The sequence below is a fragment of the Cajanus cajan genome, chromosome 5 (genome assembly GCF_000230855.2).
Source record: "Cajanus cajan strain Asha chromosome 5, NIPB_CcT2T_4, whole genome shotgun sequence".
Taxonomy (NCBI): domain Eukaryota; kingdom Viridiplantae; phylum Streptophyta; class Magnoliopsida; order Fabales; family Fabaceae; genus Cajanus; species Cajanus cajan.
Window position 1 is genome coordinate 56,487,738 of NC_138521.1, and position 21,122 is coordinate 56,508,859.

Below are 21,122 nucleotides of genomic sequence, written 5' to 3' on the forward strand. Positions count from 1 at the left end.
AAAGCGAGAGTTAGAGTTTAGTATTGATCTTATACCAGGGGCGGGACCAGTGTCCATTTCTCCTTATAGAATGGCAACAGCGGAGTTATCTGAATTGAAGAAGCAGGTTGAAGAACTTTTGGAGAAGCAGATGATCAGACCTAGTGTATCTCCGTGGGGAGCACCAGTGTTATTGGTAAAGAAGAAGGATGGTGGTGTTAGGTTATGTGTGGATTACAGGCAGTTAAATAAATTGACAATCAAGAATAAATATCCATTGCCAAGAATAGATGATTTGATGGATCAGTTAAGGGGAGCTACTATTTTCTCCAAGATTGATTTGAGATCTGGATATCACCAAATTCGGGTAAAGGAGGAGGACATTCCAAAGACTGCTTTCAGGACTCGGTATGGCCATTATGAGTATGTTGTCATGCCTTTTGGAGTGACGAATGCTCCAGCTATTTTCATGGATTATATGAACAGGATTTTCAGACCCTTTCTGGATAAGTTTGTGGTGGTGTTTATTGATGATATTCTGGTTTATTCTAAATCTATGGAAGAACATAGAGAACATCTGAGGATAGTTTTGCAGGTATTGAAGGAGAAACAGTTATTTGCAAAGTTGTCAAAATGTGAGTTTTGGTTATCTGAAGTTAAGTTCTTGGGTCATGTGATTTCTGCACAAGGAATTGCAGTTGATCCTACTAAGGTGGAAGCGATTTTGAGGTGGGAGCGTCCAAAATCAGTTACTGAAATTAGAGGTTTTGTGGGATTGGCTGGCTATTATAGAAGATTCATAGAAGGATTTTCTAAAATAGTTATGCCTTTGACACAGCTGACCAGGAAGGATCATCCTTTTATATGGACGGAGGAGTGTGAAAGGAGTTTTCAAGAGTTAAAGGAAAAGTTGACTTCGTCTCCAGTGTTGATTCTGCCAGATCCTAATAAATCTTTTGAGGTTTATTGTGATGCATCTCATCAAGGTTTAGGATGTGTTCTTATGCAAGATAGACAGGTTGTGGCTTATGCATCTAGGCAGTTAAAGACTCATGAACGAAATTATCCTACGCATGATCTAGAGTTGGCTGCGGTGGTTTTTGCTTTGAAGATTTGGAGACATTATCTCTATGGAGCAAAGTTTGATGTGTTTAGTGATCATAAGAGTTTGAAATATTTGTTTGATCAGAAAGAGTTAAATATGAGACAAAGGAGGTGGATTGAGTTTTTGAAAGATTATGACTTTCAGTTAATGTACCATCCAGGTAAAGCAAATGTGGTGGCAGATGCTTTGAGTAGAAAATCTCTTCATATGTCTTACATGATGGTTAAAGAGATGGAGTTAGTAGAGAAATTCAGGGATATGAATCTTAATGTTGTGATAGCCTCAGATTTTATTAGTTGTTGTATGACTACCATTACTAGTGATTTCTTGGAGATGGTGAAACAAAGACAAGTTCAGGATACGAGATTGAATAAGGTTAGAGAGTTGTTGGGTTCTGAGAAAGCTGAAGGATTTGAACAAGATATGGATGGAATCTTGAGGTACAAGGGTAGAATTTGTATTCCACAAGATGAGGAGTTGAAGAAGTTGATACTTGAGGAAGGTCATAAAAGTAAGTTGAGTGTACATCCGGGTATGACAAAAATGTATCAAGATTTGAAGAAAATGTTCTGGTGGAATGGTATGAAGAGGGAGATAGCTGAGTATGTTGCATCTTGCATTGTGTGTCAAAAAGCTAAAGTAGAACATAAAAAACCAGGAGGTTTGTTACAAATGATGGAAGTGCCAGAATGGAAATGGGATAGTATAACCATGGATTTTGTTGTTGGATTACCAAGGTCTGCTAAGAATTGTGATTCTATTTGGGTGATCGTGGATAGATTAACTAAGTGTGCTCATTTCCTTCCAATGAATATAAAGTGGTCCTTGGAAAAGTTAATTCAATTGTATATTAAGGAGATTGTTAGATTACATGGTGTGCCCTCCAGTATCATCTCTGATAGGGATCCTCGTTTTACATCCCGATTTTGGCAAAGTTTGCATCAAGCGTTAGGGACTAAGTTGAGGCTCAGTTCTGCTTATCACCCACAAACTGATGGGAAGTCTGAGAGGACTATCCAATCTTTGGAGGACTTGTTGAGAGCTTGTATTTTGGATCATCTAGGGAATTGGGAAGAGATGTTGCCTTTGGTCGAGTTCACTTATAATAACAGTTTTCATGCAAGTATAGGAATGGCACCATTTGAGGCTCTGTATGGGAGGAAATGTCGAACACCTTTGTGTTGGTTTAAAGAGGGAGAATCAGTGATGGTGGGGCCAGAGATCATCTTACAGACTACTGAAAAGGTGAAACAAATTCAGGAAAGAATGAGAGCTGCTCAGAGTCGGCAAAAGTCTTATGCAGACAAAAGGAGGAAACCTTTGGAGTTTTCAGAAGGAGAACATGTGTTTTTGAAAGTAACTCCTACCACAGGTGTGGGAAGAGCTATCAAAGCTAAGAAGTTGAATCCTAAGTTTATTGGGCCGTATCAAATTCTCAAGAGGATTGGACCAGTGGCATATCAGATTGCATTACCTCCATTCCTTTCTAATCTGCATGATGTGTTCCATGTTTCACAACTGAGGAAATATATTCACGATCCAAGTCATGTCTTGGAATCAGAGGCAGTACAAGTTAAGGAGAATTTAACTTTTGAGAAACAGCCAGTTTCAGTGGCAGATAAGAAAGTTAAACAGTTGCGAGGTAAATCTATCAATTTGGTGAAAGTTATTTGGGATGAGATTACTAATGAAGCTACTTGGGAGTTGGAGGAAAGGATGAAGGATCAATACCCATATCTCTTTTAGAGTAAGTGAATTTTCGAGGACGAAAATTTTTGTTGTTGGAGAGAATTGTAATACCCATTTTTTTTATTATTAATTATCAATGGCATTTTCGTAAATTTTATAAAGGTATAGGGGTATTCTTGTAATTTTATTACTGATGGCATTTTCGCAATTTTAAAAAAATTTAAGGGGTGTTTTGGTAACTTGGAACGGGCCGTTCCAAAAGCAAAACGGGTCGTTCCAAGCTTAAAAATTATACTAAATTTTTTTAGTGAGAACGGGCCCAGAACGGGCCGTTCCAAAAGGAGAACAGGTCGTTCTGGCTTTGGAACGGGCCATTCTGGAGGGAGAACGGGCCGTTCCGGAAGGAGAACGGGCCGTTTTGGATGAGTCTCGGAACGGGCCGTTCTGATTTTAGAACGGGCCGTTCTGCTTTTTGGGAACGGGCCGTTCCGATTTTGGAACGGGCCGTTCCAGTTTAAAAATTTGCGTACATTTGAAAGATTCGGAACGGGCCGTTCCGAATTCAATACGGGCCGTTCCGGGTGACTCTGGTTGCCTATAAATAGGGGCCGGGGGGTGAAAAAAAATATACTGAGGGAAGTGAAAATCTTAGAGAGAGAGAGAAAGAGAAGAGAGAGAGAGAGAAAGAGAAGGGAGAGAGAGAAAGAAAGAAAAGAAAAGAGGAGAGAGAAAGAGGAATCCAGTAGAGGAGGTTCTGCCAGGGGAGAGAAAAGAGGAGGGAGAAGAGGAGATTCTGCCCGAGTTTCGGTCCTTGCTTAAGGAGAGAGGTGGAGGTTCTGCCCGAGTTTCGGTTCTTGTTTAAGCAAGAAAGAGGAGAAGGTTCTGCCCGAGTTTCAGTTCAGGTTTATCCAAGTAAGGGTAGTGCTTATAAAATTAATCTAGTGTGTATGAGCATGATAGGAATAGTATAATTTTAATATGCTATTTTATGTGGAGATTTTCATTTAACATAATATAATTTGGATCAATTGATGGTTGTTTTGGATATTTAATTATTTATATTATTATTATATTGACAAATTGGCATGGTTATGGTTATGTTTAATTATGGAATATGCTATGTGTATGTGGTTTGGAAAAGTAAATAGGACTTAAAGGAGTAAGGTTATGGTATGGATTAGATCTCTTGGTGAGATCAGGATATAATCTTTGGAAAAATATGGAATTTGGGAATCCCATGGTGAGGATTCCAATGTGGAACTTTTCCAAAGGTTATATAATAAACCACTTCAGATGTTAGGTGGATTCTGAAGTACTCCTCTAAGTATTCTATTTGCTACCGGTATGGGTCTAGGCCGAGTCATACCAATGGTTGAGGTGGCCCCACCAGGGTTACGTGACGACGTAATCCAACTGTATATTTTCCATGAGAGGTTAGGCGTGGGACATGGGTTGCTGACATGTTTCACCGTATCAACACTTGGTTTGGATGGTGTTGAGGCCAACATTTGGTTTGGATGTGTTGGTTACATCATGGATTATACAGTGGTGTGACTTTGTTTTGGATATGGAATATGTATACATATGGTATGGATTGTATACATTGGTTATGGATTATTTTATTATCATAGAATATGTATACATTGGCATGGACGTGTATACATTATATTTTGGGTTGGTCTATATTTAGCTTGAAAATGACTTGTTGGTCTGGATAAATACTGTGGATAAATATTTGTTTAATGATATTTTATTATGATGTACTATGATTGATTTTATATGTGCTAACCCTTATATTTCCATGATGTGGACTGTGATGATCTCACTATGTGGGGGAGCAGATTAGGTATGAGGCTTTGGGATAACAAGGAGTCTTTTGGATAGCTGCTTTGAGAAGTGGCTAGGTTTAGAGCTTGACCAGCACCTAGGGTGTCTTATTTTGATGTTTTCATGACATTGTAATTATATTATCTTTTTGGATTACTGTATAACTTTACTAAGGATGATGACTCTGCTATAGAAGATTATATTATATATTTTGGAAACAATTTATATGTTATTGTATAATTACACTCTAGCGTAGCTGGCTTTTGCTCTATTTTCTTTATTTTATATTATTTTATTTTGGTTGGTTATTGATGTGACGGCCTAGGGTAACACGAGCTGTGCAGTTACTTGATACGTTTGGTGAAGTAGAGTTACAACACATTCCTCGGGACTCAAATCTTATCGCAAATGAGTTGGCTCAGATAGCCTCTGGATATAAAATCAGTAAAGAGTGTCTCGAATATCTGATTCATACAGAAAGTGAAGTGTTAGACCATCGAGAAATTCTAAGCATAGGTTCAGCAAGTCAACAAGATTGGAGGAGCGAATTGATCGAATACTTGCGAAATCCTAATATAAAGGTCGAAAGGAAGATTAAACTCCAAGCTCTCAATTATCTCTTACTAAACGATGAATTGTACAAAAGAGGTTTCGATGGAGTTTTGTTCAAATGTCTGGGAGACTGATAGCTAAGTCGTATCACTATCAAACAATTCTAGGTTCTTCAACAAATTTCTGTAATATAGAGGACTTAACCTAGGTCATCTCTCAAGGACACAAGGACATTGTATTTTGAATTTAATCATGTATGTAAATCAATTTAGAACTCGGGGGGAAATTTTCAAACAAACAATTAGAACAGTATCAAGAAAGCAAAGAAATCAAATCAACACAAAATTTCAGTAGTATAAGAGTTCAGTTCAAGGTTTCAATTCCTACAGTATAATCATCATTGTTCACAATGAATACGAATTCTCAATCCATCTAATTCAATCCGAAATTAATCCAAACAGTTTTCTAAATCTAGATTTTGAATTTTATTAAAACAGAAACTACAATCGCACATTCCAAATTTCAACAAAATTCAAGAAAAGTAACCGATTGAATTAGGGATTTAGGTTATTTCTAATCAGAAAATACTTCTTCTCATTTTCAATTAGGAATCAAAACAGAGATTCAATATCATGAAAACCGAATTTAAACTAAACAGAAAAGAGGAGAAGAAGAAGAAAGAATTCGTTCGGTAAAAATTAGAAACTCAAATTTACCATAGTCCTTGAAACCTTAAACCGATTAAGGAATTAGCTTTGCCTCATTATCATGTTGCAGCAAATTCCAATTGAGAGAAGAAATTCCGTGAGACAGAGAAAAATTCGTGTAAGAGGAAGTGAGAGAGAGAAAGATGCAAAGTTTCTAAAGAGAGAAGAGAGAACTTGGAAGAGAAACTTCTTCAGGAAGTAATCTCCAATCTGAAAATCTAACAAATGATTTTTCAAGACCCCACTCCTGAGTCATTACATGGTTTTAAAGACAAAATAATGGGCCTAAAGCCAAAGGTCCAGTCCACTAATTACAATTGAAAAGCCTAATTAACTAAACTAATCAGTTTCATGAAAAGCTGAACAATTCAGTGCAGAGCCGCGACTTTAAAGCACGATTTTGGGTCTGAAAATGTCCAAACTGGGTTTTTCGTCCAACATGAGAATTGTAGATCTCTGTCTTATCTTTACAGGGACACTAAGTTTGCCAAATTCCGAGTTGAATAGCTCCAGATATGGCTTGTACAAGAAACTGTGTCAAAACAGGAAATTCTTACGGAAAATTAGTAAAATTTATAACTAATTCCTAAATGATTCACTAATGCAAATCTAAACTAAAACATGAATATAGGATACTAAAAAGAATCAAATAAGGTAAAAACACATAAAGAAAGATATACTAAAATATTACTATCAGAGACCATGAAAGTTATATAGTCATGGCAGAGATACATGAAGGCATTTGTGGAGCACATCAGGCTGGAAAGAAGATGAAATGGGTTTTGTCGAGGAAAGGCTTGTATTGGCCAACTATGATTAAGGATTGTATCGAATTCGCAAAAATTTGTGAAGAGTGTCAAAAACATGGACCAATACAAAAGGTACCAGCAAGTGAGTTGCATTCGATCATCAAACCTTGGCCATTTCGAGGTTGGGCAATGGATTTAATCGGACAAATACACCCACCTTCTTCGAAAAATCACAAATATATTTTGGTTGCTATAGATTACTTTACAAAATGGGTTGAAGCTATTCCTTTAAAAGATGTTGAGCAAAACGACATAATTAATTTCATCGAAGATCACATTATTACAAGGTTTGGGATTCCTCAAACAATTACTACTGATCAAGGTACAGTCTTCACGGGTCGAAAAGTCGCTCAATATACAGAATCGAGAGGGATTAAGTTGATAACTTCAACACCATATTATGCGCAAGCAAATGGCCAAGTCGAGGCTGCTAACAAAGTGGTGATCGGATTAATTAAAAAGCATGTATCAAGCAGGCCACGAAGTTGGCATGAAACACTTGTTCAAATTCTATGAGCATACAAAAATTCTCCGAGAGATGCTACAAAAACTACTCCATATAAATTAGTGTATGGGCATGAGGCTATCCTTCCTATTGATATTAACTTACAATCAATTCATATACAGAAACAGAATGAATTACCTACTGATGATTATTGGAATCTAATGTATGATGAGTTCATTTCTTTAGAGGAGGAAAGGTTAATTGCGTTGCAAAATATTGTTCGACAAAAGGAAAGAGTCAAGAAATCGTACAACAAGAGGGTTAAAACACAACGATTTTGAGTTGGGGACTTGGTGTTAAAAGTAATTCTTCCCATGGATCAAAAATCTCGATATCTAGGCAAATGGTCTTATAATTGGGAAGGCCCCTTCATAGTCGAACAAGCATATTCTAAAAATGCATACGTTATTAAAGAGATAAATTAGAATGTGACTAAAGTAATGAATGGGAAATACTTGAAATATTTTCATAAGAGGGCAGAATATTAATTGTTCAACACAAGTCAAAGATTAATTGTTTGATATAAGCCAGATAAATGAAAAGGAATCGAAGAACAGAAGAGAAAATCTAATTATTACAAAATTTTGATTTAAAATCGTTGAAAGCCTTGTAAGCCTCGTCCAAACGTTTCCTTCGAGAGGAACATTGAGCTTCCAAATGCTTCTTCTGCTCTAAGGTCTTCGCAAGTCGAGAAGATATGACTTTGCCTTCCTCTTTGAGACCCGTTTGACGCTGCTTGATCTCTTGACTTTGAACCTTAATGACATCTTTCTTCAAGCGAGTCTTCTCTAACTCATTTTGGAGAGACTTGATGGTGATCTCTATATCCTTCTCTTCTTGTTGTAATTTTTGCAGAGAAGACACCATTTCCACCGTTGAGTCTTTGATCGTAAGCAGGTCAGTTCGGAGCTTTTCGAGTTTAGCACGGTCTTCTTCGCTTTCAACCTCGACATGGGTTACCTCTTGAAAGGCAGTAGACCATTGGGATCGAAGGTCCCATGCGAGGCTAAAAGGTTTGACAAACTCTTGCAGCTCGGAATGGACCTCAGGAGGAAGGCTCGAGTAGGATAAAAGATCGTCCATCATTTGTTCAACCTCTATCTTGAACTCAGGAATAAGGAAGGCCTGATCAAGATCATCAACATATGCCTTTGTTCGAAAAGAATCAAGAAAAGGTTGATATGATGGAACCTCAGAGACGTGCTCGACGGTTTTCTCTTTTTCCTTCTCCGACCCAGAAGGACCACTTGTCCAATTATCCAAGACCTCGAAGATACTGTTAATATCTTCATCCTCGTCGTTGAAGAAGCTCATCAAGTCCAGGTCTGGAGAAGGAATTGATGAAAGACCTTGGACAGAAGAAGTAACACCGCCTTGGGTCGAAGGGGAAGTTGTGAAGGGTCGAGGCGATTCAGTCGAACCTGTACAAAAGGAAAATACATCAGAAGGTTTCATTAAAAATCATGATAAGGTTGTAAAGTCGAAAGAAATATACCCTTGTTCGGACTCAAGGGAGGTTGTAGCTCGAAAGAAGGATCACCTTGAGCAGAGTCGTGCAAGGTCTCCGCATTGACTAAAGGTTCCGACTGGGGAACCTTATCCTCTTCGACCTGAGGAGGAATTTGGATGGAGGCCATTATCGAATCCATCTCGGTAACATTCAACTGAGACGTGACCAACTATAAACAAAAGAGAAGATCATAAGCATTTGGTGTTACTAAACAGACCTCGAGCCAGATAATGAAATAGGAAAGAACATGAGTGAACCTGTTGGGACGCCTCAGTGATAGGAGGAATATCTCTCGATATGTCTCGAGAGGAATCAACATCAATGATATCAATACCCTATGATGAGTAAGCAGTGTTAGAAAGATTTAATAAAAAATCCAGTCGGAAACAAATTATTTGTCGGAATACCTTAGGTACTGATTTTATAGCATCTTGAAGAAGCTTCCCAGTAGGAGGTTTCTGAGTTCTCTTATAAAGAGAAACTACCAACTTTCCCTTTCCTTTATCATGCTTCTTTGTGGTCGAAACCTGAAGGTAAGGGAACAAGATATGAGTAGGATTCAAAGAGATAAGAAAATTTTAAGGTAAAAGAGCTCTCTTACTGTTTTGGTACTGCTTGAATCCACTCTCTGTTTCTTAGAAGGTTCGATATTCTGAAATACGAAAAATTGAGAAAAGATAATGAATGAAGTGAATTAATCGAAAAGGCTTAAAGAGATGGTGAGTCAAAAACTCTTTACCTTAGAACGAAGAGTGGCTTTTTCAGAAGCAGTTTTTCTTTTCCGACCCTTCAATGATGGTCTTTGGGCATCATCATCACTTTCCCAGTTAGGAGTTTGCTCAACATGTTGTGGAACACGTTGAGGAATGACATCATCTGCAAAATTCAAGGGAGAAGATGAGACAAGTACAAAATCAAATTTCTAATAAGGGTTTGGCTAAAGTTATTTACCAGGAGGAGGGTTAACGTTATTGACCCAACATAGTGGCCACCATTTGCCTCGAGGAAAATCATACACGGAACATCTCGCATAGGTAACTCGATTTTTTACGGGAATCTCTTTGCGCTCGAGGTAAAACGGGTCGAGTTTTTTCACCCATGGAGGGTGAGATAAATGCTTAACTAAACCAAAAAGAGCATTTGGAAGAGGAGGTATGTGTTTTGGACAAAAATTTTTGAAAACGGTTTTACCTCGAGGGTTTATCACCTTTTTTGAGCGGATGTTCCTTTGTACCATTTTCGATAAGGAGACAGAAGCGTCAAAGATGGTTCGATGCACATTGTCGGGTCGATAACAAACCTTAAAAAATTGCTCCAATTGATAAATTATAGTTTGATTCTTGAAAGTACCTGATTGTTTGGGAACCTGCGAACAAGAGAGAGGAGAATTAATCAGTTTCTTCAAAAAGCCATCAAAATCGATGAGTTTATCTACAACATATTAACACCACCATCGAAGGTAGCATTTTGAAACCAAAAATGAAGGAGAAAAAGTGGAGGGTGTAAGCTTGAGCTCTTTGTCAGGTCGAAGGATGAAATCGAGGACTTCTTCATAATTTCCTTCGTCGACACAAATATCTGCATCAATGCTTTCCTTACGACGAAGAGGAACAGACTTCATTTGGAAAAGCCCAAATTGTCGAGCGAATAACTGAGGTTGGTAAGGGTAAAACCTAACATCTTTCTGCCTCATACCTGAGATAATGACATCCCAGGACAAGAACCCAAACCAAATGTCAGTCGAGGAAGGACTGATGTTTCCAACCTGATTATTTTGACGAAGCCAGGTCGGACCTATTAAGTTCGGTCGAATGAAAGGAGCTAAGTCCTCGGTGAAATCAGTAAAGCTAAGAATGGCTCTAATATATTTCTCAAAATTATCTACCAGACGTTTGCAAGGGGTGAGGGTTGTCAAACGAGCTCCTTCGAGTTCGCAGATAGGAATCGGAGTCAAAGGCAGATGAAGTTTCTTCTCTAATATCGCGTCAAGCCACAGTTGAAGTAGCCATAATGGGCCGGAGAGATTTCGAGGCTCAGATTCTCGAGAAAGGCTCTCGGAAGCTTCATCAAGACAAGTGTACAGGGAAGCCAAGAGAAGTTTGCTTAAACATATCTTCTTTTTCGAGTGAAGAGCTTGGGCTAAATTATAATAATATTTTGGGACTTGGAGTGAAGGAGTGCAGAAGACACACGCTGATAACCAATACATGAGAAAAGCAATATGTTCTGAAGGGGAAACAGGCGTACCAGAAGGGCCCATATGCGCAGTGATTGTAGACCCCTAAAATTGTCCGGGTCGGAAATAAAGCTTGAAGACTCTCGAAGACTGAAGGAAGATCAGCCAGAAGGACTCCTGGAAGGCCCTATGAGGGTTCTCTGTAGGTCTAGAGGTCTTAGAATAGCTTAAAATAAGGAAGTGGAGGGAATGAAGCCCAATACGGCCGTACTAAACTTAATACGGCCGTATTGAAGCTTCAATATGGTCGCAGTGAACTCAATACGGCGTATTGAAGTTTCTGAAACTTCAATACGGCCGTACTGAAATCAATACGGCCGTATTGAAGCTTCAATACAGCCGCAGTGAACTCAATACGGCCATATTGAAATTTCTGAGCTTCAATACGGCCGTATTGAACTCAATACGGCCGTATTGAACTCAATACGGCCGTATTGAAGTTCAAAAATTTCAATACGGCCGTATTGATTCTGTAGCCCGTATTGGGCCTGTTCCCTATAAATATGACGTCAATTGGACGTCATTTCACACTTTGGAACATAGTTTCAACCCTCTCCTTGAGTATTCTGGGGTTTTTGAGCAGTGTTCTGCCCTAGAAATCACTCGGAGAGTTGATCCGACGAAGTTCTTGAGCCCCAAGCCATTTTGCTTGAGGATCGAACCTAGTCGAAGGGAAATCCTCCGGATTTCCATAGTTAAAATTTTATAGGAGGGAGCGAGCGGGCTTGTAGAGCGAGGGAACGCCAAAAAGCTTCCCAGTTTTACGAAATATATAAAAAGCACGCTTCAAAGGTTTCTTCTTCAAAATCCTTCCTTTTACTGCTTTCTGTGTGCATATTTAACTGTCATCATGTAGATAGTTAATTTATAATTGCTTATAATAAATAGGGGTAATTTAGTAATTTTTGCGCTATTATTTTAGAAATAATCTGTCATAGGGAACCCGAAAGGGGCGCTGTGGGGTGCTAACACCTTCCCCACGCGTAACCGACTCCCTTACCCAACTCTGGTTGTAATGGCCGAAGTTGATTTATAAAATCAATTGCCTTATCCCTTTTTCCAATGTTTTGAGTAAAACATTGGTGGCGACTCCATGAACCCCTCCTTTTGCGAAAACCACTAATCCATGGAGGGTCCCGCTTGGGATTAATATGGATTGGTGAATCATTTTAATAAAATTGCTCGTTTGACGAGGTCTCAGTTTGAGAATAAGTCATTCTAGCAAACCATATTTTTTAAACAAATAAACGAGTCCAACCATCATTCGCGAATGCCGAAAGCCCGTTTCGGGCCGGTGGCGACAGTGATAAAAGCTAAATAGGTCTTTTTATCCCAAGTAATCGAAACATCCTTGATCGAAATTTCTTCTTCAAACACATCAGGATGAAATCTTTCTCCAAGAGGCATTAATCCTGTTATAGCAGCAATATCGAGCAAAGTAGGGCAGACAAAACCACAAGGGAACTCGAAAGCCCGAGTTTCTCTATTCCAGAAAAAGATAGCAAAAAGGAGCATCTGAGGGTCGAAAAGATGGAGGTCGAACTTGGCTAGTTGGATAAACTCAAAAATACCTGTTTCTTTCCATTCAGAGGACATAGAAGCTTCTACACGGGTTAGCCAAGACGAATGTCTCTCTTTAACAGGAGGAAACGCTCTAAAAATTTTGGTAGTATCCCCAAAAAGGTTCAGGTCTATCTTTGGTGAATAAATGAAAGGTAGAGTGGTGGAGTCTTCAGGTAAAAGGGTATTACTAAACCTCTTCTTGTTTTGACCAACGAAAGGGCCAAGAAAAGCATGAATAGAACCATTCTCTAGGGAGAAAGGGAGAAGTACCTGAGACTGATATATCTTCAAACTGGCCTCCTCCATGCCTGGGATTGGAACGAAAGTGTCATCACCTTCTTTGACTTTGCAGACTTGAGCGTTAGCCATTAGCAGAGGAGTGCCCTGAGTAGTGGTTGCAGTGGACATGGTGGTTACGGGTGTAGTCATCGTGGTAGAAGGGGTCGCAGCGGCAGTGGTCAAGATAGGAGACGTTGCCGTGGTCAGGGCAGGAGTTGATGCAGAGGTGGTAATAGGAGCAGTAGTAGAAGCCACGACAGCAGAGGAGGATACAGCAGAAGAGGCCATTTGGAAACAAAGACAAGAACTTGAAGGACGGAGGAATGAGGTTCACCGGAAAAGGAGATTGAGAAACAAACCAGAGAACAAAGTAGAGAAACTTGAGCGCGAAGGAAGAGAGCAGTGAAAGTGTTTTTTACTCTAGGGTAAAAAAGAAGGGTTTAACGCGTCGGTGGGCCTGAGGTGAATGGGCTTATCAAATTAATTCAAATAGTTATTTTGAATATTTGTAACAGCCGCCAAAACATTGCTTCCCCAACGACAAATTTATGGAGCAGAGTGAACACGCGCCATCAAGACCATCAATCAAAAACATCAATGTCTCATCAAACGATCATTTGCATTTAATATAGAGCAGAGTAGGTTTTCATCGGAGAAGTGTAAAGTCACTATTTGAAGCTATTCGATGAGGACTCGAAAATAACTCTCGACAGGAATTCAAATCTTTCTGGGTAGTATGCATATCAAGATTGAATTCCTAGGGGGGCATCTGTTGGGCTTACTCGAAGATATGGGCTGATTCGCAGATCAAACAACTCGAAAAGCACACTCATGAAGTTCAAGGAAAGTATCAAAGGCTTAAGTTATCTGTACTCGAAATATACTCGAATCAATGAGCCAAATCGAACTGAGAAGTGCTCAAAAAAGTGGGAATTACTGAAGGATTCCAAATAAAGTAATTACCTTAGAACAGTCAGTTGAAAAGTGATCGAAGATGTCTGATAGACGCACTAGAGCGGTTATTAAAAGCACAGAAATAGAACATGTGGGAAAGGCGGTTAGAAGAAGTTACATACGGAGAAGTTGCATAACTCATACCCACGTCAAACATAATGGATAGCGGTTACACCTTACAACACTCAAACTCAAATTTTAACCGCTATTTAGTCAGTTTATAAATAGGAGTATTAACCTCGTGCACAAGGTCGGAAAACTCATACTAAGACTGTAATCTGAAGCACTCTTTCGCCTGCGCATATGGCTTTCGTGCATGGGATTGTTTTTGGGTATGGTTTCTTCTCGGCCACATTTCTTTTCTCTTTTTAGGAGTAGTTGTAGTGTAATTCGTTCTTCCTATTATCTATTATTGTGTAGTTCTAGTATTCTAACATTGTAATTCCTGTTAATTATGCAAATGAACCATGATCTGTATTGCAAATGTATCCATCGTTCATTATGTTCATTTAAGGCTTTACTTTCATGAATTTAATTACTTGTTGGTCATTGATGAATATTTAGAAACAAGTAACGTTTAAATCTTTCTGCTCGATCTCGCTTTACATCAACGTCTCAAAACGAAATATACCTAAATTGAAACGTGGTCGTGCTAGTCTAAATATAAAGAACTTATAAAACTAATTCCACCGTAAACAGTGTTATAATCTTGGTATTATGAATTGTGTCACATCTTGTAAACATAGTCTTTTTCTATATAATGGATAGAGATATCATGGTCTTATACTAGAGTTATTAACATTTTGAATTTTTAGTACAAGATATTATGTTACAAAGTTGCTATGCTCGATACATAACTAATCTTGAATAGTACAAGGCACCATGTTACAAAGTTGCTATGCTCGATATATAACTAAGAATTGGGGCTTCCATGAAGGCATCTAATTTAAAATGTGTAGGGTGGTGTTGAAGCAAGACTTTGACCAACAATCCTTGATCAAGGACCGATTATAGTTCATATATGAGATTGACCAAATACTTGTAGCTCTTCCACCCTTTAACTTCAAGCCCAAGAGAGAGATGAGGCTCGGGTAAAGGTGATTATGGATTAGGGAGTTCAAAAGATACATAATCTTCCAACCTCAAACCCTAAAAGACAAAAAGGATTATTATCAATGCCATAATCAATTAGGAAATTTGGAGAGTACAAGTTGTAAGTTTTTTTTTTCACATAAATCAATAAAAAAAATCATAATATGGAGTGATATCTCATTTATATACATAAAAATGCAACAAAATATATATTTCAAAATACATAAAAATATGAATAATTTTTTAGAACCAATATATCATGTTACACAAGCTAATAGGCTTAAAATCTTCAAAAATTTTCAAGTCTCACCTTCAGGAATAAGAACAATCAGTGTCTATCTCGATTGATGATTATACATGTCCATTTCAAAAGCTTACCTCACAAAAGATCAAACATGATCCCCAACTATTTCCTAATATATCTGGTAAAAAATAAGTTTGAAGCCATCAAGGCAAGGGACTTTATATGACTTCATACCCATGATGATCTTAAACACTTCCAACTTAGACATAAGATTTAATAGAGACTTGGCATCCTCCTCTTCTAAAGTCACAAAAGAGGAAGAAGTAGGAAGAAAAGATATTTTGTTTATTTCAAAACAACGAGCTAAAATACTTAGTCAAACCGAGCTCTTGAAGCTTGAGTTTGGCTTGTGAGAAAAATTGATTGTTCAAACTTGACTCCCTTATTTAATTAGGTTTGATTGAAAGCTTGAGTTTGGCTTTTTTTTTTTTTTTATAAAAAAAACACTAAGTTGGCTTGCTTAGCTCATTTTCAACTTAATTATTTTTGCTTTTATAAAATTTTTCTTAAATTATTTTTTAATTTATCAATATAGCATTCAGTAATTATCTTGATATCAATAGAAAAATGTGCTTAACATGTAATAGATGGAATTGAATTATTTTATACTTATATTTCCATAATTTAGTAAATAAAAAATATAACTTATTACTATTAAATAAAACTTCAAAATTAATTTTAGGTATTTTCTTAGAAGAGGCAACAATTTTTTTTATTTTTTATTTTAGAAAGATAAAATTGAATTTACTAAATTGTCAAACTTAAGTTTAGTACAAATATCATGAAATCAACAAAATTAAGTTTATACATAACATATCCACGACATTACCAAAAGAAAAAATGTTTTCATGAAAGAAATATCACACACACACATAAACAAGCTATTCACGAAGAAAAAACAATTTCGCCTTACACCTCCTAATTGTCTCCTTGATATGTCTTTGATTAACTCACCCAATTGCTCCTTTCACATTTAATGGAATACTATTAAGTCTTTAAACATTATCATAAACTATAATGAAAAGTAGAAAGTAACTAGAACACACACTTTAAGGTACATGATGACTAATTAATAAGTCATTTATTGCCTTCTTATGAAAAATTCCAATGTCTAATTAATAATGAATTATCACCAATCACCATCGTGTCTCTATCACCACTTTGAATCAACAAATGCACAACAATTTTTATCACACATTTCGAGTCAAAAGACTCTTCATTAAGGTTGACCAATTTGAGTTATCAACCATAATTGGAAGAGCATTGAACTTTGTTAATTGATACATAGGTCCCACATACCAATATATCTAACGCCAATAACAAAAGGCAAGTCTAGCTTCTTACTAATTCTCTCAATTAATTTTGTGCCCTATTAGGCTATCAAATTATTGGGTAGTGACCACTTCAAATTACCATGCCTTTACTATCTAGTCTCATGTGCTTTTTTTTTTCTCATTCATTTTTACAATTTTTTCCTCCTTAGCAAATTTCATTCACATGTGTAACCCTAAACTATAACACTTGGGTCTCCTTGATTATGCCTCAACAAATAACTTAGTGGGTATCTTATGTAGTATTTCCAAGAATATTAAACTTATTACGAACACTGGAATCTACCACAACTCCCAATCAAACACCCATTCATTCCCTTTTGTTTTGGTCCCCTTTTATGTTTTGTAACCATCAACCACTCCTTGTGCAACCAATCATCATCATGATTTTTTGGTGCATTGTTCGTCTCCACTCTCGTTAAGGCAGTTTGACTTTGAACCTCTTGCACCCCGACTTTCATGAATAAGAGCAAGCTCTTGCCAAATGATCACACCTCCTACAATTTAAACATAGGAAATGTAGTCCCTCATATTCAATTTTGAACCAATAATTCTTAAATTAGACTTTATTAACAAAATTTCAATCCAAATTTATTTTAACACACACTCATGCAAATTTTTTAAGTGTTATATTCAACATCATCATATTAATCATAACGTGTTTACTCACTAAAAAATTAATGCCGAAAAACAGGAACAACAACAAAAAAAAATTGTCACAAACACATTTACTTTCATTTATCTCTCCTAACATTAAATATTAGGTCAAGAATACCGCCACATTGAAACAAAAACTTCAAATCCTACACTGTTTTATTATTATTTTTACCTAATTTAAAGTTAAAAAATGATTGATCCCACCCCGATCCATATCCTACTACAAGCCCTTTTTTTTTTTTACTTTTTAGCGAATGAAAATAAAACGGGCCAAAACCATATGGGCGAAGCCCATTTCAACACCCATGCACATGAAACCAAACCTTGGGTGGGTAGCGAGGAACTGAATGTTATGTGTTGGAGAAGAGAGAAGAAATTTGAGAAGTGGAAAGGCGCAAAGCAAAGGAGAAGAAGCAGCAAATTAACATTAACCAACTCATCTCATCCATTCATTCAATTCTCAAAGCCTCAACATTTTGCTTTGCGTCTAATTAGGGTTTTCATGTTCTCCCAAACACTTCCTTTTCCCAGATCCAACACAACTCAAGAAGCGATTTTGATTTTACCACCATGAACAACAATATCAACAACCCAACGAAGAATGCTGCAACCCCGTCGTTTTTCGCCAATCCCGGTGTACCCTCCATCCCCATGAACCACCCATCACCGCACCTCCTCTCCCAACCCCAAGGCGCCGCCGCCGCCACCACCACACACTTCCACGGCCACTTCCAGCTCTCACAACCCCAAACCCACGTGGTGGCACAACCGCACGTGCACAACAATGCCACCACCAACACCCACGTGTCACCGCCACCCCCTGCACCCCCGAAGCGCGCAAATCAGAAACCCCCTTCACGCCCTCCCGCTTCCTCCAACGCCACCCAATCCTCTGCCTTCAAGACCATGGAACTCACCGTGGCTCCTCCGAGAAAAAAGAGAAACTTTCCCGACAACCTAATTCCCCAAAAAATCGCAAACCTTGTTCCCGAGTCTGCTATTTACGCCAAGTTGCTTCAGCTCGAGTCTCACGTGGATTCTGCTCTCGTTAGGAAGAAAATCGACGTGCAGGAGGCTCTTAAAAACCCTTCCTGCGTTAGGAAAACGCTTAGAATTTATGTCTATAACACGTTTTCGATGGAGGACCCTTCTTGGGTGCTTAGGATAACCGGAAGAGTGTTGGAAGATGGTAAGGACCCTGTTGCAGATGGAATTCCGCTGAAGGAGAATCCAAAGTTCTCTGCTTTCTTCAAGAAGATTACGATATATTTGGATCAGGGTTTCTATCCGGAGAATCATGTTGTTGTATGGGATAATGCTCGTTCGCCGGTTCAACGCGATGGGTTCGAGGTGAAGAGGAAAGGAAACAAGGAATTCACTGCTGTCGTGAGAATGGTGATGAATTATTCGCCTGACAAGTTTGTGGTTTCAGCTCAATTGTCTAAAGTTTTGGGGATTGAGTTTGATTCGCGGTCTAGGATCATAGCTGCTCTTTGGCACTATGTGAAGGCTAAGAAGCTTCAGAGCCCGAATGACCCTTCGTTTTTCATGTGTGATGCTTCTCTCCAAAGGGTGTTTGGGGAGGAGAAGATGAAATTCTCCGTGGCTTCGCAGAAGATATCGCAGCATTTGTCGCCGCCGCAGCCTATACACGTGGAGCATAAGATCAAGCTTTGTGGAAATGGTCCATCCGGAACTACTTGTTATGATGTGCAGGTTGATGTGCCTCTTCCGCTAGAGAAGGATATGTCTGCATTCTTGGCAAGCACTGAGAGGCACAAAGAGATTGATGCTTTTGATAAAGTGATATGTGATTCCATAAAGAAGATCAATGAACATAGTAGGAGAAGGGCGTTCTTTCTCGGCTTTAGTCAGTCCCCAGCGGAGTTTATTAATGCTTTGATCGCTTCTCAGAGCAAGGATCTGAAGCTTGTTGCCGGTGATGTGAGCCATAATGTTGAAAATGAACGGCGTTCTGAGTTCTACCAACAACCGTGGTAAGCATTATGCTACTTGCATATTTCTCGTGTTGTGAGGCATGTGTGAATGATATTAGTTTATTTGCAACTCAGTTGGCTATGACCTGAATGTTGGTATTTATTGGTTAAAATTGAGTGTGGGGACCTCTGAAACAGGCAGTTTAAAAAAGAAAGTGTCTGTGTCTGGCACTAATTTTAGACGCCATGCAGCACTTTGGCTAAGTGCCTGTTCCATGTTTCTAGATGGTAACTATTACCAATAGGAATTAGGAAATTGACAAGGCTCCTTCAAAATAAGCTAGTAAGGGTGCATGCCCTTGATTTGATTTGAAGTACATTTAAAAGTAGATACGTCCTTGCTTAGTTTAAATGCAAGTTCATTTCAGAGGAGCCTTTTCCATTTTATTGTACCATTTTAGGGCTTCTACAGAGTTCTGTTTACGCTCCCAAATGATGCATACATTATGCAGAGATTACAAAGTGTTTAAGTATGATTTGGGGATAAAGGCAGTGGCAGTAAGGTATTTAATACAGAAGTGATACATGACTGGAGATTTAGGATTCATTTGTCTGTGTATTTTTTAAGAAAAAAAGTTTTTTTTTAAGGAAAACATCTCTCATCTGTTTCTGCATTTTGGTTTTTAAACACTTGTTTTGGAAACAATTTTCAGAACTTAACAAGTTTAGATGAGAAATTGATTGTTAAGTAATGTGGAATTGTTTTAAAAAATTGTTTTGAAACACCACAGGCCTTTAGTGTTTATTCTCAAAAGCTACAACAATGAAGAGTTAAGCCGGAAGATATCACAAAGATGTCTTGTATTTGATTTATTTGATGTAATGTAGGCCTTCAAATATATTAGAGATTTCAGAAGCTGCTTCTAATCGGTTTGTGTTCTTTTATGAATATTTCCAGGGTTGAGGATGCTGTTGTTCGCTACCTGACCCGGAAAAATGCTCGAAGTGATACTCCTGGAAGCCTCTGAGGGGAAATTGTGAAATAGTTATTTTTATTTTTATTTTTATTTTTGGCTGGCGGAAGGGGTTAGTTTTCTGATATCACTTCAAGGTCTTGTCCCAACATTTCTATAATTTCTAATCCGTGCTCATCCTTTCTTCATTTTTGTTGGAGAGTAGAGTACTAACAGGGTATATTGACCCAACAATTCTGATCGCCCCTGGCTCATTTTTGGAGTCCCTCAACTGTATCTGTATCTATTGGTTCTCTTCTACTTTTCTTCTCTCCGATTCTAGTTTGGCAAAATGTTGCAAGAGCAATGAGCCAACAACTTAGGTAGCTTCATTGTTTTCACAGTGGTATATTTAAGTGTTATGGATTAGATTTCTACGTTGTCCTTTTTTCCAGGCATGCAGAATGTAAGGATTAGACAAATGTCTCCGCACTTCAAGGAGCTAGATTTTACTGTATTTATTTGAATGTATAATTATCGATCGGAAAATAATATTTAGACACCCATGATGCTATGTGACACTTGGTGAGAGGGAGATAAAAAGAGAAAAATATAGGTATTATAGGTGATATGGTTCGAGTAGGAGAGATATTGAGAAAAATAATGGGTGTTGGTTAGGTGTCTAAAAATCATTATTCTTATTTATTTCTCAAAATCAAGACAGGTGTTTATTTTTTTCATTGTAGCACTGAAATTCTGCTAGAATTTACACCAACTTAAGTGACAGTATTTACAAGTGACCACCATGGTAGGCAATTTCATTTCCACTACGATTGTTTTCATCCTTGCCATCTCCACCTTACTAACGTGTGCAGCACCAATGTACTTAGTTTCTTCAATAACATACCTTAAACCATTCGAAAATTAATGTTCTTTTTCTTCATTTTTTTATAACTTTGTTTTCTTTCAAATGCTTAAACTTTCTGTCATAAAAATAATATGATCTCCCGGTTCTAGCCATAAGTTAAGACACGATAAAGGAGGCCTGGCTGCATGGTAATATATTTCAAAAATCTTTACCCTCCCTCTTCCGGTTCTAGCCTTGCCTGAAAGGTCATAAATTCAAATTCAAT

The 21,122-nt window shown here is 37.9% G+C and overlaps 1 protein-coding gene across 1 annotated transcript; it reads left to right on the forward strand.

The window, feature by feature from the left end:
* The first annotated feature begins 17,413 nt into the window (after nucleotides 1–17,413).
* LOC109791418 (SWI/SNF complex component SNF12 homolog) lies at nucleotides 17,414–20,568 on the forward strand. Its single transcript, XM_020350718.3, has 2 exons — nucleotides 17,414–19,096; nucleotides 19,995–20,568. Exons 1-2 carry the CDS (start codon nucleotides 17,670–17,672, stop codon nucleotides 20,062–20,064), a joined length of 1,497 nt encoding a protein of 498 aa, XP_020206307.1. The 5' UTR covers nucleotides 17,414–17,669; the 3' UTR covers nucleotides 20,065–20,568.
* Nucleotides 20,569–21,122: the final 554 nt, after the last annotated feature.

What these genes read in the sequence shown, in the direction of transcription:
- LOC109791418 (XM_020350718.3), top strand. Translation starts at nt 17,670, where the DNA reads ATGAACAACAATATCAACAACCCAACGAAGAATGCTGCAACCCCGTCG. An exon ending in GAGTTCTACCAACAACCGTG is followed by an intron (nt 19,097 to 19,994) that starts GTAAGCATTATG and finishes GAATATTTCCAG; the next exon opens with GGTTGAGGATGCTGTTGTTC.